Genomic DNA, 22,232 nt, shown 5'->3' on the forward strand with positions numbered 1-22,232 from the left:
ACGTGACTTTGGCGCTCCGAACCACTGATTCGATTTGTAATGCCCCGAAGCTTCATGAAGCGGTGTTTTGAAATCACCCATCACTAGATAATTTGCGCACAAAAAATATTCTCGTCACTTTATAATATTAAGATTGAACCACTATACTCACATGAACTTATTTAAATGTGTTTTTAGTACCTTTATGAATCTTGAGTGAGGAAATGTCATTGCTCCCTATGAAGGCCTCACTGAGCCTTTGGATTTCATCAAAAATATCTTAATTTGTGTTCCGAAGATGAACGAAGGTCTTACAGGTGTGGAACCACATAAGGATGAGACACAATATATATTATTTTCATTTTTGGATGAACTAAACCTTTAATTACTGTTGTTCCACACCTGTGGAACCTGTGTTCCAAGACCTTCATTCATCTTCAGAACACAAATTAAGATATTTTTGAGGAAATCCGAGAGCTTTTCGTGAGTCGGTGTTCTGACGTTAACCTGAAAGCGCTGCACTGTCTCTACAACATAAACAGCGTAGGAGAACGCTGGGAAGAGAAGAAATTGTTGAATAAAGTTATTTTTGTTTTGTTTTTGCGCACAAAACTATTCTTGTCGCTTCATAACATTAAGGTTGAACCACTGTAGTCACTTTAACTATTTTAACGATGTCTTTACTACTTTTCTGGACCTTGAACGTGGTAATTACGTTGCTTTCTCTTGGGGATCAGAAACCTATCTTTTTTTTGGGCGGGGGGGTGAACTAACCCTTTAATGTTATTTTATCACAAGTTATATTTTTTATATTGCATGTTTAGTTGTTTATTTATTTATTCATGTTCTTCTCTCTCATCTTTTTAGATGAGTTCATTTAGCACCAGGGCACTGACGCTCCTGTCGTCCGTGTTTGGGGCGTGCGGGCTGCTCCTGGTCGGTGTGGCTGTGTCGACGGACTACTGGCTGTTAATGGAAGAGGGCATTGTCCTCCAGCAGAACCAGACCAATGAGGTGAAGATGGCTCTGCATTCTGGACTCTGGAGGGTCTGTTTTGTGGCTGGTAGGTACCATTACTGATAGAGCTGCATCATCTAACCAGGACTGCATTTCCTGAAAGTGTTGTTAGCCAGCTATGGTCGCAAGTTCTGTCATTACCAACATAATTCAATGATTTGCCGTTTCCTGAAACCATAGTTCTAGCAAACATTCACAAACAGCATAGCAAACTTACGCGGTTGGAACCACAGCTCTAGAGATGTGGTTAGAAGCATAGTTTCTTTTTAAATGACTTGTGGACTTAAGTAGATCATGCTCTTGGGCACAATATGCAACCTAACGTTCAGTACATTCTATCCATCTTATTCCTACGCCCCATGACGCTTTGCATGAATTATGGGTGTAACTTCCATTAAGCTGTAAACAATCAGTGAAAGGCTTGATCTACAAACGCAATAATACGTGTTTTATAAAATGGGTACAATGAGATGATATTACTCACCCTTCAACCATTGAAAAGGACATTTAAAAGTGTAAAAGCATCAACAAGGTTCTTTCAACAGCCCATGAATAACTCCAAAAGTACGACTATTTCCACAGCAATAACAGAAGGGTTAAATAATCAAAAATGTTCATTAAATTCAGCACTGCGTGATACTATTTCAAAGTGATTTTGACAAATCATAAATTGTATTTACCTGTGAAAACAATCGTGGAAAGAGATGTGAGGATTTGAGGAGAAAGCAAGAGATTCCAGTGAATTAGTAATGGGATATATCATAAATTAAATCGGGAGAACAGACCACAGATGTGCAGTTTATGTTGTCCTTTTTAATACTGTTACAGCAGAATGCAAAAGGAAAAAAGAAAATAATCATGAGGAAAACTAAAAAGAGCTCTTGCCATAGATATTCTTGTTATAACGTCACGTTAAAATACCAAGCGTTACTTTATTCTTATGATATTAAAATTATGATTCTTATGAATCCTTTATTAAAAATGAAGGAAAACTGACAGAAAAGCTTTATTTGTAGGGCATCCTTAGGATTTGAAATGATTCGTTTCAGTGTTTTTGAATGGAAGTTCCCCAAACCAGAAATTCCAATAATTCAAAACGCAATAGGCTCATCAGGAATAAGGTGGATATATTTTGTTCTGTTTATATATATATATATTTATATTTATATTTATATTTATATATATATATATATATATATATATATATATATATATATATATATATATATATATATATATATATATATATATATATATATATTAGTGTGTCAACAATCAGCACTGTTTTTGAAGAGTGCCTATGTTACTTAAAATGCGCAAGAGAACTCTGGAAAATGAAGTATGCAGGAGCCCGCGATTAATCAAACATAGAATAAAGCAAAATGTCATGGCACAAAAACATTGAAGTAAGTCATTAGGCACCATGCTCATTACAGCAGCATCTCAGAGATCTTGAATAGATTAATTCGCAACTTATTATACTCCTCTACACTCAAATAAATTGTTTGTTCATTGAACTAAGGAAAACTTTTCCAGACAATTAAGTTAGGTTGATACAACAAGACTTTAACAAGTCCATTTAAACAAAAAATAGATTGTTGAACAAACTTAATCAATTTAGGTTCTTGTATCAGAAAGAAGAATTTGAAAGAATTTGTTGAGTTGGACTGATTTATTGTAGTGTTGTATGAACTTAAATTCATCAAGTTGTTGTGGTTACCACTGTGGTGAAGAGTAGGGCATAGTAATCGACTAATCTTACTTCAAATTACAATAAATAGCTAGTATGGAACATGTTCATGCATAACTTTTTATAGCTATAGCATGTGAATATAATGAACAAGAAATTACCTATCATTGCATTGATGCCATCAAAGCTATGGCTCAAAGAGTAAAGTAAAAATCATAATAGTTTAATGTCGCCACTCACAACCTACACTAACAACAATCTCTACTCTTCAGCACAGCGGTAACCACAAAAATGTCAAAATAGAAACTCTTTTAAATGTCCAGCATAACTGAACATTAAACACTAACAAGCCATTCCCTTTACTAAAAAACACATTAAATAGCACTGATTTTCAACATTTACTCTTCTGATCTATCCGTACACAAAGCATGCTGGGAACTAGTAATCCACTGCCCAGTTTGATTCAGCGCAACATAAATGATTCATGTAGTCCTAACACAAATGGTTTAAGTTAATTTAACATTGTACCATTTTATTTAAATTTAATTTCATTTAACTTCATTAAATTGAGTGCAAATTACAATTAAGTAAAAAGTTGTGGTGTTTCAGCTTATTTTATTTAAATAAACTGAGCAAACAGCTAGAATCTCTCTCTTTTTTTTTTTTTTTTTGAGTGCACCTGCAACAGTCCTATATTGTGAACCAATGTGCAGATGTGTGACCATGTTACTACGGTTTTGGGATACAGTCATGATTGTTGGTTAGTTTCTTCAGTGATGCATTGTACCTACTGTAGTAGTTAATTATTACATGGGAAATGCACCCCAGTTGGTTGCTGAGACAGATGCCTGATTAAAAACCAAATGGCAATTGATTGTGGCATCATGCTGTGTCAAGCATCACTTCCTCTCGACGTCGAGGTTTTGCTCACAGGCGAATCCCTGTGCATCAGTGTATCATCGAATGGTAGCGTCATCTAAATCCCTTGGTTAAGTTGCAGTTTATTTGTGGGGCGTCCTGCTGTGTTATGCAGCTGGTGTTCAGTGTCCCTGCACCGCACTGGTGTGGCATCCTGTTGCATCACCCTCCCAAATCGTGCCACACATTGAAACAGAACCTAGTGAGGCTGTGTGGGCAAACCACTGCAAGATGCCAAATCAGTAACCACAGGCTAATAAAAGATGCAATGAAACATGCCTTTTTCAGTTTTGTTTAAAGTGCACCTATTTTGCTATTTTAAATGTTCCTAATTTTGTTTTGGAGGTCTCCTACAAAAAAACACTCATAATGTACACTGAGGCATCACCTCTTTTCTCACAGTGTCTGAAATGGTTTGATAAACAAGTCTATCTCTCTAAACCCTTCCTTTCCAAGAGCCTACTCTGCTCTGATTGGTCAGATGGCCCAGTCTGTTGTGATTGGTCTACCGCTTACAGCACATATCATAAATTAAACACCCATTACCATATCTGAATTTTAGCTCCGGAGGCTTCCTCAACACTTTTATACACAGTGATATGTACAGTAACAAAACAGTAGGTTTTACCGTATCAATTCCTCATCCTTTGGAAGTACATGCAAAGTGTACGCAGAGCAGGACCAGGTCTCAACACGAACCTGGTCTCAGCTACAACTACAGTGTTTGAGGGCACTTAAAAAAGTATAATAGTTGCACTTTAAGGAAAAGACCTTATCTTTTTTGTGTGTTGCAATTGTATATGTTGTTTTGCATCGCATGCTGGTTTGTTTTCATGACACTGACAGGAAGTGCTGAGGTGGACTGAAACGATGCCACACCAGTTGGTGGCAAATGGCTGACTAAGAGAAGTGTGAGAATGATGTCATCTTTTTTCTAGCTTAACCAGTTCTGGTATTTAGTTTGCCTGTATGTGGGTGTTTGAAAAATCACTACAGGAATACTTTTTGCCCATTAGGTGTGTTGTGTGTATAATTTGCACTCTTTTCATGCGCTCTAGAGAGCATATGATTTATGTGTTTAAAAAGGATCTTTTTTATATGTGTGTGTGCCAAGAGCGAGGTCTAATGTACCCTTCTTTCATGCACATTATGCAGAAGCGTCATGCCCATTTAGTGCCTCTTCAGATTTTTAAAGGTGCTAAAGAGGATCTTTTCGTCGACTGAGAAACCAAAGACTGTGATGAGCGCATGCGTAAGAACAACCCCCTCCTTCACAGCTCATTTCGAGGGAACGCATCCCAAAACTCGTGCACGAGTATTGGAACACGAGTGTTTACCACCGGCATTCGCTGTGTCATGTTAGTGGATTCATTATGTCGGACTCACTGCAGGTAGCTCATAATCTGCAGTTGTTACTCCTGTCTCCTGACAAAAACATTGCATGCAGCGCCTGTGGAGTGTGGAAAGTTACTGGAGAGCGCAGCCGCGCACGTCTCTCACAAGGAACGTCATGGCAGTGATTGACAAGCCGGAGGGCCAATCGATTGGCTGATGTTTTTAAGGCCCTACCTCGTGCACAGATGATGTATAGTATTATTATTACTTTCAGTGCACCTAATAAATAGTCTTTTATCAGTTATTAAAGACAGTTTCAAGTAATATTGCAAAAATGTATAAAACAAAACATCCTCTTTAGCACCTTTAAGTTGATTTCATTTAAATGATTGTAAGTTAAAATACTTTGTCCAAAACAGGTTTTCAACCTGTGGGGGCCACAAGGAGGTCTGTAAAAGATTTGCGAGAAAGCAAATGTCAATGTTAACGTGTGCTCTTAACCCTTGTACATTTTTAGTTTTTGTTTATTTTGATAATTTTGCCTGTGTTAATGCCAACTTCATACATTTAGGCTCAGGTGTGTATTTTTATTGGAATTTTACTATTTCACCCCCATTTCCTTTAATAAACCTAATTAACACTATAGTTACACAAAAAAGTTCCTCTCAGGATAAAAATGTCCACATTGAAACTGCAATTTTTAATTCCAGGGCCATTTAACAATAAAATGATGCAATCTTTGTTAATAGGCTTTCATTCTGTTGGCAAGGGTTCAAAATAAAAATTTTGTGTGTACCAGGGGAGCTTTGCTGCCATCTAATGGAGAAAGTTTGGTACTGCGCCCAAACAATCTTACCGAAAGCTCATTTTTTGAGATATCAACGTCAAATTTGGAACTTATTTAGGTTTATAGCTTTGATTTTCTAGCAGTTTCAACATGTTTTATAATTTTTTTTTTTTTAATATAATAATGTTCATAAATAATTTTCATAAACTTAAACTTCTAGAACTTTTTTCTTATTTCACTTTAAATAAATAAACTTTTTTTTTTACTTCAACAATAATCTGCCAAGGGTCTTCTTTAAAAAGGACATTTTTGTCCTCTTTGGACTTATATGTGTACCTTTTTTAGGGTTAAATTTTAAGGGTTAAAATTTAATAAAATATGTTTAATATAATTACTATTTGCAATGTTTATATATATATATATATATATATATATATATATATATATATATATATATATATATATATATATATATATATATATATATATATATATATATATATATTTAAATATTCTGCTTTCCAAAGACTGGTCAAAATTCATGAAATAATTTTAGCTTATTTTAACATTTTGACAGTTTTTTAACAATAAGAAAAAAAAGTAATCTGCAATCTTGCGTTCTCTCTCAAAAAAAGTTGCGTTCCCCTCTGAAACATTTGCTCTCACTCGCTAAGCTATTGTGTTTCCAAAAGTACTGATATAGTTTTTCCTCCCACCTCATATTATTTCATGCTATTTTCCTCATATTAATTGTTTTGTGAGCAAAACAAAGTTAGAAATATAATTCCCCCCCATCTCATTTTTTTAACATCACCATGTACATTTAGGGGCTCTTTACAGATATGCTGTAAACTTACAATATATTTAATATATTGTAATATTTAACAAACATTTTTAATAATGTCAGTTATTTAATTTTGTTGTCTTCATATCAACATTTTGCATCAAAAAATGCATACATTTTGCATCAAAAAGTAAAAAAAAATTAAATAAATAAATAAATAAATAAAACTCCTGTTCTTCTTACTTCCTATATGGATATAATGCATACATCTCTTATCTTGCTCAGGCCACCAAGTAAGTCAGGACAGCCACCAGTGCAAAAAAAAACTGCATGATGCTTCTGACTATAAGTGCAGTATATATGTGTAATGCATGTGAGTTTTCTCGCCTCTCTTCTCAGTGTTTGGACCAAAATCATTGCTGTGTTTCTTTCTGTTTGTCCCTGTCTCCCCTACTGTCATTGTCAATCTTTGTCCTGCTCTGTCTGTACACCCTCTCTCTGTCTGTCTTTGTGTCCCTGTCTCCCTTTGTTCCCCTGTCTCTCTCTCTCTCTGTCTCTCTTTCTATCTCAGGGCCAGAGAAGGGGAGATGTGTGGCATCTGAATACTTCACCGAGCCCGAAATAGAGATCACCACTGAGAACACAGCCAATATACTGAGTAAGAAAACTTAATGCACTTTATTGTATATGAATATAGATGGGAAAACAACGATTTGAGTACAAGATGTTAAATTCAATATAGTTCATTTAAAGTGTAAAAGTGAATATTCAGTTATATTCTGTAATTGGATATATATAGAAATCATGGGCATTAACTTTTTTCCAAAATCTAGATATATTGTTTGTATAGAGAGCACATATATTATATTATATTATATTATATTATATTATATTATATTATATTATATTATATTATATTATATTATATTATATTATATTATATTATATTATATTATATTATATTATATTACATTACTTTACATTACATTACATTATATTATATTATTATTTTTACATTAGCTGCTGTAACTAGTCAATTTAAATAGTCTTTCAGTGTGACAATGATTTTTAAATGTACAATTAATGTGTTTTTAGTATAATATGAAGCCATAAAAACTGCATGTATAATAATCATAACAAAAATATTAATAGTCAAATTATATATTATATTATATATAAAGTATATATTATATTATATTATATTATATTATATTATATTATATTATATTATATTATATTATATTATATTATCCAGTATATTTTAGCTGTCGTAAATGGTAATCTGCTTTAATATTTAAGTGTTTTAATCACCTTTTAGTTATCAAATATCTTTTGATGTCACAATAATTTTTAAACATACAATTTAAAGCTTTTCAATATAATATTAGGCAATAAAATAAAAATGCATAATAATTATACAAAAATATTATTATATTATATAAATATATATTTTAGGCATTTTAGTTTATATTTTTTAGTTTGTCTTTTTTAGATGCTTTTTTAATGCCAAATGGACAATTTAACGTTTTTCAATATAATATGAGGCCATAAAATGCATACAAATTTTACAAAAATAAATGTCACACATTTGACTCAGTGATTTTGAGGGACTAACATTTCATAATTTCAATCATTTGTTCTGTCCTCGTCTCTTTGCTCTGTTAGAAATGGTAAGGACGGCCACCCCCTTCCCAATGGTCTCCCTCCTCTTTGTCTTCACCGCCTTTGTCATAAGCAACATCGGCCACATCCGTCCTCAACGCACCATCCTGGCCTTCATCTCTGGGATCTTTTTCATCTTATCAGGTAAGTTGTATGTGCTTTCTTATATGGAAATATAACATATGAAAATCAGCTAAAAAGCGTTCTTGATTCCCATCATGTTTCTCATGATGTTCCCACTTTTGCAGCCCATAGTTGTACATCTTCTTACATACTCTAGATTAGATTCTGTTTATTGATATTCAGTTTCAGTGGTGAGCTTGGTAATTCTCCACAACTCTGTCCGAAATCAGGCTGAGAATCCCACTGAGAGGTTTGCATATTTAATGAATGGTGTTCCCGATATCCATCTATGGTAATGTGCGGTACACAATATCCATTAAATGGTCCTTTTTCTCACAAACAGTAATTAATAAGAGCGGTCTCTCCAATCCAGTCAACAGAGCTCTGCCTAACAGCTGTCATTTGCATTCGGCTAATAGAAACAGATTGTCAAGAATGTCAGAGTGTGTTTAGATTTGACTAATTTGCATGCAAAGTATGTCCTAAAAGAGATCTGGTTTTCATGAATGTTTTGAAAGAAATCGTTATTTAAGTATTACACTAAACACAACGTCACAAAAAATGATATTGCAGGGCTGGATTGATACCAAAAATAATATTTTAATATAATTGCTAATTTTCTCAAGGTGTACCAGTACATTCAGACTGTAGCGAGGAGCTGTGATTTTCACAGTGTGGCATAAAGACAGCTATATGGCAGAACTATATCAGTTGATCATATCAGTTGCCTGCTGACAGCTGTACAAATCAGCCTGCAGGAACAAATTTCCCATGAAGGTTTAGAAAGCTTTTGTTTGAACAGTTCTAGAACACTGGATCAGGGCGTGTTTTGAAACAGCACTGTGGAATGCATGATTCTGATTGCCTAATGCTGCATGTAGTTATATACTTTTGTATAATTATGTGTGTAACTGATCAGTGTCCAAGGCTATTGATTTTCCACTTAGCTGTGCTCTTTTTCACATTTTTCGTATCACTCCACACACAGTTTCTTCTCAAATAATAAAATAGTTTCAACTCAAATCAATTCCTTACAGAATGCAGCAATGGTTCTCAGCTTGTTTGACTCTACAGTATTATCAACACTTCATTTTGATGGTCCCCTTTAGACATGTTGTTGATTATAAGTAATGATGCACCTACATGTCAACTACACGACACCATGATGTACTATGTGACATCCTACGTTATACATCGCATAGTACGTCTTGGCCTCACGTAATATGCGCTTTAGATGTAAAATAACTAGCTTCCGGCCAAACGGCCATAGGGATTCTACTTACATTATAATGTGTTAAATATGGATATTTTTCTTACATAACACATCACTTCACTTCAGAAGGCCTTTATTAACCCCCCGAAGCCGTGTGGAGTACGTTTATGATGGATAAATGCGCTTTCTTGAGCTTCATACTCGTTGCCATACACTGCCATTATAAAGCTTTGATGTATTAATATATCTCAGATTGTGTTCATCATAAAGAAGAAAGTCATATACACCTAGGATAGCTTGAGTAAATCATGGGGTAATTTTCATTTTAAAGTGAACTAATCCTTTAATATCTGCTAACACATTATTGCAATGGTCCCCCAACAGATATTCTACTGACTATAAGTAGATGTCAACTTATTCTACCAACCCTAACAGTCTACTAATACTCAACTAATACTCTAAGAGCTATTTGACATGTAGGTGCAACATTTCTTATATTCAACAGAATGTCTGGGGAACCATCAAAATAAAGTGTAAACACTTAATCTTAATAAAGTTTCCAATTTTTTTTTTTATTAACAGAAACTAGGAGTGTCAGTAGATTAAAACTGCATGTTTTTAATTTAAAGCTTAATTGAGGAAAAAGAAACACAAAGTAGTTTTTATCATTTTAATTTATTTTAATTATTAGAATATTTAGTTTTTATTCATTTAATTTATTTTAAAATATTAAGCATCAATGTTTTTTCAACATTGATGATAATAATAAAAGTTAATGATGCTGAAAATTCAGCTTTGCCATCACAGGAATAAATTACATTTTAAAAGGTGCCCTAGAATCAAAAATTGAATTTACCTCGGCATAGTTGAATAACAAAAGTTTAGTACATGGAAAAGAGATACGTTGAGTTTCAAACTCCATTGCTTCCTCCTTCTTATATAAATCTCATTTGTTTAAAAGACCTCCGGAAAACAGGCGAATCTCAACATAACACCGATATGTAACAGTCGGGATCATTAATATGTATGACCCCAATATTTGCATATGCCAGCCCATGTTCAAGGCATTACACAAGGGCAGCCAGTATTAACGTCTGGATCTGTGCACAGCTGAATCATCAAACTAGGTAAGCAAGCAAGAGCAATAGCGAAAAATTGCAGATGGTCCATGATCCATGATTATATTTTTAGTGATATTTGTAAATTGTCTTTCTAAATGTTTCGTTAGCATGTTCCTAATGTACTGTTAAATGTGGTTAAAGTTACCATCGTTTATTACTGTATTCGCGGGGGACAAGAGCCATCGCTATTTTCACTTTTAAACACTTGCAGTCTGTGTAATTCATAAACACAACTTCATTCTTTATAAATCTCTCCAACAGTGTAGCATTAGCCCGTTAGCCACAGAGCATATAGCCTAAAACTCATTCATAATCAAATGTAAACATCCAAATAAATACTATACTCACATGAATCGATGCATGCATGCAGCATGAATGACGAACATCTTGTAAAGATCCATTTGAGGGTTATATTAGCTGTGTGAACTTTGTAAATGCACTGTATAACTGCACTTGTAGTCGAGAGCTCGGGAGGGCAGGGAGCGAGAGATTTAAAGGGGCCGCGCAGCCTGAATCGGTGCATAGTTAATGATGCCCCAAAATAGGCAGTTAAAAAAATTAATTAAAAAAAATCTATGGGGTATTTTGAGCTGAAACTTCACAGACACATTCAGGAGACACATTAGCTTTATATTACATCTTCAGAAAAGATGTTCTATGGCACCTTTAAAATATATTCAAATAGAAAACTTTAAAAAATTGTAATAATATTTCACAATAGTATGGTTTTTATTGTTTTTTGATAAAATAAATGCATTAAAACAATTAAAAATCTTACCAAACCCAAACTTTTGAACCGTAGTGTACATTGTAATGTACATTTCACATAATACAATAATAAATACAGCTTAGTCTCTCACTTATTGCTTAATTGCAGCACTTGATTTGCACTTCAACGCAATACCATTTACACTCCAATCAAAACAGTAAATCATTGAGTGGCTGTTAAAATCTAATTTGCCTCACCGTCTTCATTAGATATCAGGAAATGAACAAAGAGGGAAAAGCAAGGAGTCATCAGCAGTGGTAGAATCAGCAAGCTCCCCAATCGTTTGCATAGGGGTGGGGCAGAGCCCAGTCAACATGCCCCATGTGTTGCAGCTGATGCGGCTCTAATGCATGCACTGCTGCAGTTTAATAATAATGGATTTTGTAATGCAGGAGAAAGTACGTCTGCAGATTAGTGTAGCAGCAGCGCAGACGCCCAGCGCCGTGCCGTGTAGCGCTGCATCAGGTGATAATGTTACATTTAGCTCAGCATTTTGTACTACAGAATTATTAATAAAGCACAAGACACCACAACAGCGCTGTTGCAAAGTGCTGAACACAGACAACTCTGCAAAAAAAAAAAAAAAACATAGTCTTTGATGTTATAGACTGTAGTTTACCATTGTATAGAAACAGGTATATCCAGTCTCTACGCATCCTGCTTTTGCTTGGTATTATGGAAATATATGCCTTAATTTGACAGCAGTTTAACATCCAATGTCTTGCATTTCTAATGTGAAAAGGAAATATGTATGCACATTCCTTGTCGATATTCGCAGCATAGACAGCTGGCAGTGACAGACTGCGATAATGTGTTTGATTATGCCAGAGGCTTTTCCTTACCGCTGTCTCTCTCTTTCTCCTGCACACTAAAATTACCGCAGCAGAGCTTTCTCCATCATAACACAGCAACATTTGAGCACACTATAAATGTTAATGTCTGTTATGACAGGTTGCGTGTTGGTGCACTGCTTTATCGTTCACTCTCCGCACAGAGCTTTTGGGAAGAAAACAGTGTTGTATAGTACTGTAATAGAAAAATACTGCGGTATCAACTCTTTGTTTAGGCATATTGCATGTTTATGCATATTTGCTTCTTTCATTTGTCATTTTCATTAAAAGCTTTTAGTCTCCTTTGTGTGTATATAATAGTTTCTCTCTTTACTAATGCAAAGGTGTAGCATACTTATTTTCCAAAACCCCTTCACATAAGGGTGTACTGTAACTCACATCGGACATGAGTGATACCTCAGATTATGTGGCTTGTTGAGGAAAGGTGTGCTATTAGCTTTCTAATTGGAATGATTTACACATTATAAAACAGCACAGAACACTTTGGAAAGCATGTAGCAACACCCTGGGAAACATACACAACACTAGTATCATGGCAACAACATTTTTACAAGCACTACTCATATTGAATGAAAAATCAATGTCTTATTGCATTGATGGTATTCCAATTCTTTCCCAAAGACTTTAGTCCCTGTAAGTAACCACCCAGCAACCACACCGAACACCCTAGCAACCACATAGCAATACATAAACATCTGCAAGCATCATTCACATTTTCTTTAGAAAATGTTTCCAGAAAAAACTTCTTAAACTCATTAAACCAGCCTAAACTAGGCTGGACTTTTAGCTGGTCTTATAGGGGTTTGGGGCACTACACTTGGAGACCAACTTATACTAGCTAAGACCAGCTGTCAGTTGCATAAACATAGCCAATATGTTAAGACTGTGTCTTAAGTACTAGTATGACCAACTAGTGATTAGTCAAGGGCAATCAGTGTTACTTTTTGGTTTCAAATTATATCAAACTACGTTTTTATGTACTTTACCTAAAACAGTTATGAACAGTCTTAAAGAAAAAAATGTGATGACTAACTTGTAAGACTAGTCTTAGCAGTTTATGCAACCGGCCTCAGGTTAAACCATCTAAGACCAGCAAACCAGAGACTGGTTAGGCCTATATCATTTAGATGGATTTTGGACACATTTCTTCTGGTCAGGCTAGTCCAGCTAAACACAAGTTTTTCCAGGTTGGGAGACCATCTTAAACTAGCTTTTTACCATCTTAAGCCATCTAACACCAGCATACCAAAGCCTGGTTAGGCTGGGAGACCATCTTATAGCTAAGACTAGCTTAAACCATCTAAGATCAGCAAACCAGAGGCTGGTCAGGCTGGTTTTTTGACTGCAGTCCAAGTTTGGTGAGGCTGGGAAAGCATCTTAAATCAGCTTAGACCATCTTAGTAGAGTCAATCAACTTTTCAGGAGGGTTGTTTCTGATCTTTTGTTGTTGTTGTTGTTGCATGATTTACCCTTTTTTTCTGCCATGATTTACTGCCTTTATCCTCTTTTACTCTCTTTCTCAGGTTTGAGTTTAGTGGTCGGTTTGGTGCTGTATATCTCCAGTATCAACGATGAAGTGATGAACAGGCCTCGAGAGCCAGAGCAGTTCTTTCACTACCACTACGGCTGGTCGTTTGCCTTTGCTGCCAGCTCCTTCCTGCTCAAAGAGGTCAGTAACAGAGACCAGCTACTGTTAACACTCGAGCTGACTGCGTGTGTACTCTTATCACAGAGCTCAGTTCATTAATATGCAGCTGTGTTAACAGCTTTCTCTGCTAAACCAATAGGTCTGCCCTCATCAGTATGCATTAATTTTAGCCTAGCTTTTGCTGGGGTGAAGGCTACACATTTCCGTTATGCTGCATATATGCTAATTCAGTAAGTTCAGTGCAGCAATTTGTAAATGTCAGCATCTAGTGTCTGCAGTAACCTCAAACTATAGATAGTGGGGTCCAAAGTCTGAAATCACTCTTTCAGTCAATTTCACAAAAAATTTTTTTGTTTTGTTTTTTTAATATTTAAACATGGAAATAAAGTTTTAGGATTAAACTGAAATGCAAAAAAAGCATTTTCACTTGTAGTCTCAGACCCTCTGATGTATGTATGTGTATATATATATATATGTATATATATATATATATATATATATATATATATATATATATATATATATATATATATATATATATATATATATATATACATATAATATATATACATCTATGTGTGTGTGTAAAACTTGAACAGAACAATCAAACAATACCCGACAAGGACAGACAATGAACAGAAAGAAACAAAGGGCTTAAATAACCAAGCACACTAATCCAAAGAAACAAGACACAGGAGATACAACTCAATCAATCAATGAAAAGATATCAGGAATGCAAATGCAAATTACCAATAACATTCAAGAAGGCATGACCTTGCACCTTATTAATAACAAACATGAAAAATACAAAGAGTCCATCAAAGTAGGGCGGGATGGGGCTTAGATGGGGGACGCAGAGCAAGCACAGACAACCACAGGATCCAAGGAAGAGCAGACAAGAAGAAGAGCCAGGAAAGAGACAACGTAGGTAGAAGCCAAGGAGGAGATAGCTGGAGGAGGACCCAGGGCAGAATCCCCAGCCGGAATCCCAAGACGTAAGCCCACGGCGGAGTCAAGGGAGGGAGGAGCCATGGTTGAGACTTGACAGGTGGAACCAGGGAAACGACCGACCTAGATGAAGCCAATGGTGGTGAAGAACCAGAAAAGGCTGAAGAGCTGAAGGGACCGGGTGACACAGAAGGTTCTACATTTACATTTAGTCATTTAGCAGACGCTTTTATCCAAAGCGACTTACAAATGAGAGTAGTAGAATCAATCAAATCAACATGAGAACAACAGTATGTAAGTGCTGAGTGAAGTCACAGTTATGTCAGTAAAGTGCTCATAGCGACATTTTTTATTTTTTATTTTTTTTAAATACACACACAGATAGGAGAAGAATATTAGTCAAGGTAAGTGCTACTACTACTGGGTCAAGTGCTGACGAAAAAGATACGTCTTTAGCATTTTTTTGAAAATGGCTAGAGACTCAGCTGCTCGGATAGAGTGTGGTAGGTCATTCCACCAGCCAGGAACAGTCCCGGAGAAGGTCCGTGAGAGTGATTTTGTGCCCCTATGTGATGGCACCACAAGGCGCCGTTCACTTGCAGAACGCAGGTTTCTGGAGGGCGCGTAAGTCTGAAGTAGTGAGTTAAGGTATAGCGGTGCAGAGCCAGCGGTCGTTCTGTAGGCTAACATCAGAGCCTTGAATTGGATGCGAGCAGCTAGTGGCAGCCAGTGCAGACTGATGAAGAGAGGAGTGACGTGCACTCTCTTCGGTTCGTTGAAGACCAGTCTTGCTGCAGCATTCTGGATCAGTTGCAGAGGCTTGATAGTGCATGCTGGAAGGCCAGCCAAGAGAGCATTACAGTAGTCCAGTCTGGATAGAACAAGAGCTTGGACAAGAATTTGTGTGGAATGTTCCGATAGGAAGGGTCTAATCTTCCTGATGTTGTACAAGGCAAATCTGCAGGACCGGGTCGTTGCTGCAACATGATCTGTGAAGGTTAGACAATCATCCATCACCACTCCAAGGTTTCTGGCTGTCCTGGAAGGAGTGATGGTTGAAGACCCAAGTTGAACTGAAAGGTTGTGATGAAGTGTTGGGTTTGCACCGATCACAAGCAGTTCCGTTTTTGCAAGGTTGAGTTGGAGGTGGTGGTCCTTCATCCAGGCAGAAATGGCTGTCAGGCAGGCTGCGATGCGACCAGCAACCGTCGGATCATCTGGTTGGAATGAGAGGTAGAGTTGTGTGTCATCAGCATAACAGTGATAGGAGACACCATGATCCTGAATGACCGATCATAGTGATGACGTGTAGATAGAGAAGAGAAGGTTCTGGAGAACAAGGCGGACTTCCAGCCGAGGCGAAGCCAAGGTGCCAGAGGACAGAGGTGGAGCCAGAGGGAAGACTGAGCCCGACAGAGCCAAAGGGGTGGAGGGATAAGTCGCAGACGAAGGCGGAGCAGCAAGGACGACCAAGGCGGAGCAGGAAGGACGAGGAAGCCTGGTGGACCTGTAGGGATGATGGGTCCAGGTGGATCTTAGTGGACGAGGAGCCACGGTGGAGCCAACAGGTTGATGGACAGAGGTGGAGTGACAGGCTCTGAGGATTTAGGTGGAGAAAACAGGTCGGCAGTACAGGGTCGAGCTGACGAACAGTCAGCCCAAGGTGGATACACAATGCACCGAGTGTGCAACATAGGAGGAGACGAAGGGCAGATGAGAGGCAGTGAGGAAAGGGCTGAAGGACTGGGCAGTGCAGAACAGGGGGTTAAGAAACAGCCTTATTGGCCAATATAGGACTGGCAGACTTCTCACGAATGGCCCTCTTGGCCAACGCGGAGCAGGATGGCATCTCAGAAATGGCCTCCTTGGTCAATGCGGAACAGATAGAATTCTTCAGAACAGGCAGGGGGGGCGAGAGTTGGAGGCAGGGCAGGAACATTAAAGACATCAATAACACAGTGTTGGGCGACAAAACAGGCTCGGTGCAGGGCAACGAAACAGGCATTGTGCTCTTTTCAAACAATATAAGGAGAGCTGAGTTCAGCACACTTATATCTGCATTGGTTGAAGGGACAGGGCTCCACTCCATCCCCTCGTATTCCACCAGTATTCCTTCAGTGACAGACAATGTTGCGTTTTGATCCTCTGCCATCTTGCTGATGGTACAGGGGGACCTACAGTGAAACAGGACCCAGTCCACAAATCGAAGTGTACTGGATGGACAAGGTCTAAAAATTCCTCTGTGTCTCTCTTAAGGGAATGGTCCCCCTGGGAGAGGAGGAGGAAACAAACTGCCACCAGATCCATGTCATAGTCTGTCCTTCTGTCATTTGCGGTTACAGCAATGAATGAAAAAAAGAGCTGGATCCAAATGCAGCAGTTAGTGTTGCATGCATGCTAATAAGCCACTAAAGTGTAATTCTAATATGCTGATTTGATGCTCAAGAAACATTTCTTAAAATTATAAATGTTGAATACAGTTGCTTAATATTTTTTGGAAACCTTGATGCATGATTTTTCAGGATTATCTGATGAATAGAAAGTTCAAAAGAACAGCATGTATTCATTAGAAATAACATTAGAAATGTCTTTACAGTCACTATGCGTCTTTGCTGAATAAAAACTACTGTTTTGTTTCAAAAATCATACCTACCTCAAACTTTTGAATGGTAGTGTTCAAAAGCTCACTGGTAAATATAATGAAATATTTGTGACTAATATTTGTTCTTGCAAAAAAAAAAAAAAAAAAAAAAAAACCCATATTTTATTTTATTTTATTTTATGTTTATTCCACAAAACTACATGAATACATTAGTTTTGAATGGCTGTCAATGGAAAAAGATGCTTTTTTCCCCCAGATGGTGTAGTTACGGCTAAATGGGTCATGTCAAGCAGCCAAACCTTGACCCCTTGGGTGGCGAACACTTTTAATTGGTTAGTTTTCTAATTAAAAAAAAAAAAAAGGGCACAAGCTCGACTCCTTTTTTTTTCGCATAGGACTTTCACTGAGAAAGGTGCAATTTCTCAGAACATACACAGCTGTTAGTTTGTAGGAACATTTTATCCGTGATAATCCATGAATTTAAAATGAACTGAATAACAAGTGATTTTGTTTTGCTAGGGTGCTGGGGTCATGTCTGTGTATCTCTTCATGAAACGTTACGCCGAGGAGGAGATGTACCGGCCCCACCCTGCGCTGTATCGCCCTCGTCTGTCTGAATGCAGTGACTACAGCGGCCAGTACCTGCACCCCGACTCATGGCCTCCTCCTCAGCGCGGACGCAGCGGCTCCGAGGTGTCCAGCGACATCTCCATTCAGCTCAACCAGACCCCGCTGCCTCCGCCTAAAAGCGGGCCCTCCAATCCACCCTCTTCCTCGGGCCCCTCCTCCGGGGCCAGCTATCACCTCCCACCTGCTTCTTCCTCCTCTTCCTCTTCCTATCCTCACACCATCCACTCCTCCCATTCTGGTGGCCACGCCCCTCAGTCCCTCCCAATGGCCACACCCCCATCCGCCGTCCCGCCCCCTCGCTACCACGCACATATGCGTATGAGCGCCTCTCCGTGTTAGAGTTCCTGCGTATGCGATACCTAAACAGAAATATGAGCATAACATTAGCTAAAAGGATAACAGGGGCTTTTAGTACTCCAGAGACTATGGGAGAAAAATGGAGAAAAGGGTGCTAAGTTGAAAAGAGGTAGACGAGGAAGCACTTCACTTACAATTCTGTGCCTGAATGACGTTTTAACAGATTCTCAGAGCGAGATTAATAAGTGAGGCAATATAGCATTTATACATATAGAAAGAATGTATGGAGGTGGAAGAAAATAGGACAAAAGTACAAAATACTGACTTGCTGAAAATAGTTGAGAACAATTGTATACATATTTAAATTTGTATGTAAAATGTTTAGATCTTATTGCACACCACAACAGCATTTCCATCCACTCATACCTCATATATCATGAGCATCATGAGGCTATTTATATCATTTCTTGTTTATACAGAAGCAAAAAGACACGAATGTGCCCCAAAGGTGGCAGATTTTGGTGTCGCAGATTTATTTCAGTGGGCGAGATGCATCATTTCTGTACATAATGTATTAAGATCGGTAGTCATCTAGTGTAGTCCAACATATTTACCTATGTTTTATCATGTGGGCAAAGGTGCAGGAGGTCCGATTTGACCTTTACAATCAATTTGTAATGTTTTTAGATTTGTACATCAGGGTAGATGTTCTACAAAGCTGGCTGATGTTTCCTTACTGGGATGTTGTACGCTTGGCCCCACGGCCCTCAATATGCCTTGTGTTTTCTTGTGCTCTCATATTGAAAAAATGTTTTAAAAAAAACAAACAAAAAAACAGAAAAAAGTTTAGCAGTGATATAGCACGATACAAAAAGGAAACGTTTGAACATATTAAACATATTTACCTTAACCTAAAATGGAGGCTGACTCCTATATGAATGCCGGAGATTTACTCTCCTTCACTGTTCAGTCATCATCTTAAAAATGCAGCCGTTCTCTTTTATTATTATTAATATTATCACTACAACTATTAATTGAATTGTTTATTATACAAAATGAATTGTAAATGTGTTATATTATTACAGAAGCTGTTGTAAATCAGTCCTGTGCGTGTTGCAGCAGTATTTCAGAGATCATGTTTTAGAGTAATGAAAAATAAGAACAGAAATTATCATGAGGAAGCCTTCAATAGCACAAAGCAATATGTTATGGTTTTGTTTTCCACCTTGAGTGAACGGTTGTTCTGCCCCTGGTATCTTGCGCCATCTACTGGTCAAGCATTAATAGTGCATCAAAACAAGCACTGAAGTACTAGCGACAGTATATGAAATCTGTATTCGATTCATTGACTAAAATGAGGCAGATGAGTCAGCATTTCCATACCTGGTGCCTGCGGATGCTGCATCGATTGAGCAATGCAGTAAAGACAGTTTGTACAGTATAATTATTATTATTCCACCAAAACCCTTTCCATAATCCATAAACATTGACCTTTGTAGAAAAATATCCCTAAATAAATATTAACTAATAAATATGATCATAATTATCTGTTATGCCCTATTTTCATGCACAAAAGCTTGAAATATTTTCCAGAGAGTTATATCTGATAGAGCTCATTATTGTGTGTAAATATCATAAACATAAATAGTTATGAAATATGAGTAGTTATAAAGAACAGGACTGGCTCCTGCTGGATAGTAAAGAAATACATAGAATAACCATTTATATTATAGCCATATTACAAGTGAAATATGCAGAAGTGAAAGTATGATATATGGACAATTAAAAGAGCAAGAGGAATGATTTTTGATCCTAATATTTATTCAAACATTGCTGATGGTACAAATTTAGTCTGCTTTTAAGTCTCAAACGTGTGAATATCTGTTTTTGTTTCTCGTCTTTTGCTAATAATTGCGTTATAACGATCTTTCCGCTCTCACGATTCCAGTTGACATTTGTTGTTGTTGCGGTTTACGCTGAGGGTCTGGCTTATAAATATGTATGTACCATTTTGCATGACATTTTTTCATCTTCATGCCCTTTTTTTATTTATTTATTTATTTATTTATTTACTTTTTTTTTTTTTTTAAATCATCCATGTTGGTTGTCCTTTGTCTTGATTTGTCTCTCTCAAAGTCCCATTAAGCTAAAGCTGCCTCACTCATATGACATATCTTTTCTTCTACTACCCCTCAATTCTCTCTCTTTTCTCTCTCAGCCTTCCTGTCTTTAGTTTTCTGTTTTTCAGTTATCAGTTTTGCATGCGTTTCATTCCATAATGCCAAAGCAATTGTGCCTGATACTTAAGATGATGATGACAGTTATTATTATTATTATTACTATTATTATTATTATTAAAACTGTGGCATTTCTTCTTTGTAATCTTGAATTTGCTAAATAAAACTTAAGAAACTGAAAAATATTGCACATTAAATGACTTGTATTTTATGCACAATGCATTTCTAATTCACTTACTGACTGTACATACTGTATGCTTGTACTTTAATTTATTATTTAAAAATGCAGGGCAAAATTTGAGAGATTATAACTGTTGTGTATGGCCCCATAAATACAGCTTAAATTTGTGATTCTATTATAATTACAATTTTATTATATTCTTGAGAAACAAGTATTCTGTGAAATTTAAAAAAAAATAAATAAAAAAAAATAAGGAGAAAATATGTAAAAACATGTCCAGTCACAGTTCACCCTAAAATAAAAAAAAAAAGTGAAAAAGACTAATTTGCTTATTGATTAAGCTTATTTAAAGGAACACTCCACTTTTTTTGAAAATAGGCTCACTTTCCAACTCCCCTAGAGTTAAACAGTTGAGTTTTACCGTTTTCGAATCCATTCAGCCGATCTCCGGTTCTGGCGGTACCACTTTTAGCATAGCTTAGCATAGTTAATTGAATCTGATTAGACCGTTAGCATCGCGCTTAAAAATGACCAAAGAGTTTTGATATTTTTCCTATTTAAAACTTGACTCTTCTGTAGTTAAATCATGTACTAAGACCGACAGAAAATGAAAAGTTGCGATTTTCTAGGCTGATATGGCTAGGAACTATACTCTCATTCCGGCGTAATAATCAAGGAACTTTGCTGCCGTATCATGGCTGCAGCAGGCGCAATGATATTACGCAGCGTCTCTCACAAACGTCTCCATGGTTGCAAGGCACGTTCCCTGTGCAAGCAGGGGCTCTCAGGCGCTGTGTAATATCATTGCGCCTGCTGCAGCCATGAAACGGCAGCAAAGTTCCTTGATTATTACGCCTGAATGAGAGTATAGTTCCTAGCCATATCAGCCTAGAAAATCACAACTTTTCATTTTCCGTCGGTCTAAGTACACGATTTAACTACAGAAGAGTCAAGTTTTAAATAGGAAAAATATCAAAACTCTTTGGTCATTTTTAAGCGCGATGCTAATGGTCTAATCAGATTCAATGAACTATGCTAAGCTATGCTAAAAGTGGTACCGCCAGAACCGGAGATCAGCTGAATGGATTCGAAAACTCAACTGTTTAACTCTAGGGGAGTTGGAAAATGAGCCTATTTTCAAAAAAAGTGGAGTGTTCCTTTAAGATTGTTAAGATTCTTTCCATTTTGACAATTTTTTTGACAGTACAGTGCGAAAAATGTATATTTTGTATACATGTAATTATAGAATGTCACAATTTAATATATATATATATATATATATATATATATATATATATATATATATATATATATATATATATATATATATATTTGCATTATATAATTTGTTTTCCTGATTTTAGGGTGAACTACACTATATTGCCAAAGGTTTTGGGACGGCTGCTTTTACATGCACATGAACTTTAATGACATCCCATT

General features: G+C 36.7%; 1 protein-coding gene across 2 annotated transcripts; it reads left to right on the forward strand.

Moving 5' to 3' along the window:
- Positions 1 to 846: 846 nt before the first annotated feature.
- On the forward strand, positions 847 to 18,416 carry cacng7a (calcium channel, voltage-dependent, gamma subunit 7a). 2 transcript variants are annotated; one of them, XM_067412319.1, is made up of 6 exons: positions 847 to 1,042; positions 7,082 to 7,168; positions 8,176 to 8,316; positions 13,773 to 13,918; positions 17,967 to 18,192; positions 18,358 to 18,416. In XM_067412319.1, exons 1-6 carry the CDS (start codon positions 847 to 849, stop codon positions 18,414 to 18,416), a joined length of 855 nt encoding a protein of 284 aa, XP_067268420.1. The 2 variants fall into 2 exon arrangements, with proteins under 2 accessions (XP_067268420.1, XP_067268419.1); XM_067412318.1 differs by having other exon boundaries at positions 17,967 to 18,416.
- Positions 18,417 to 22,232: the final 3,816 nt, after the last annotated feature.

The sequence above is a fragment of the Chanodichthys erythropterus genome, chromosome 15 (genome assembly GCF_024489055.1).
Source record: "Chanodichthys erythropterus isolate Z2021 chromosome 15, ASM2448905v1, whole genome shotgun sequence".
NCBI classification, from domain to species: domain Eukaryota; kingdom Metazoa; phylum Chordata; class Actinopteri; order Cypriniformes; family Xenocyprididae; genus Chanodichthys; species Chanodichthys erythropterus.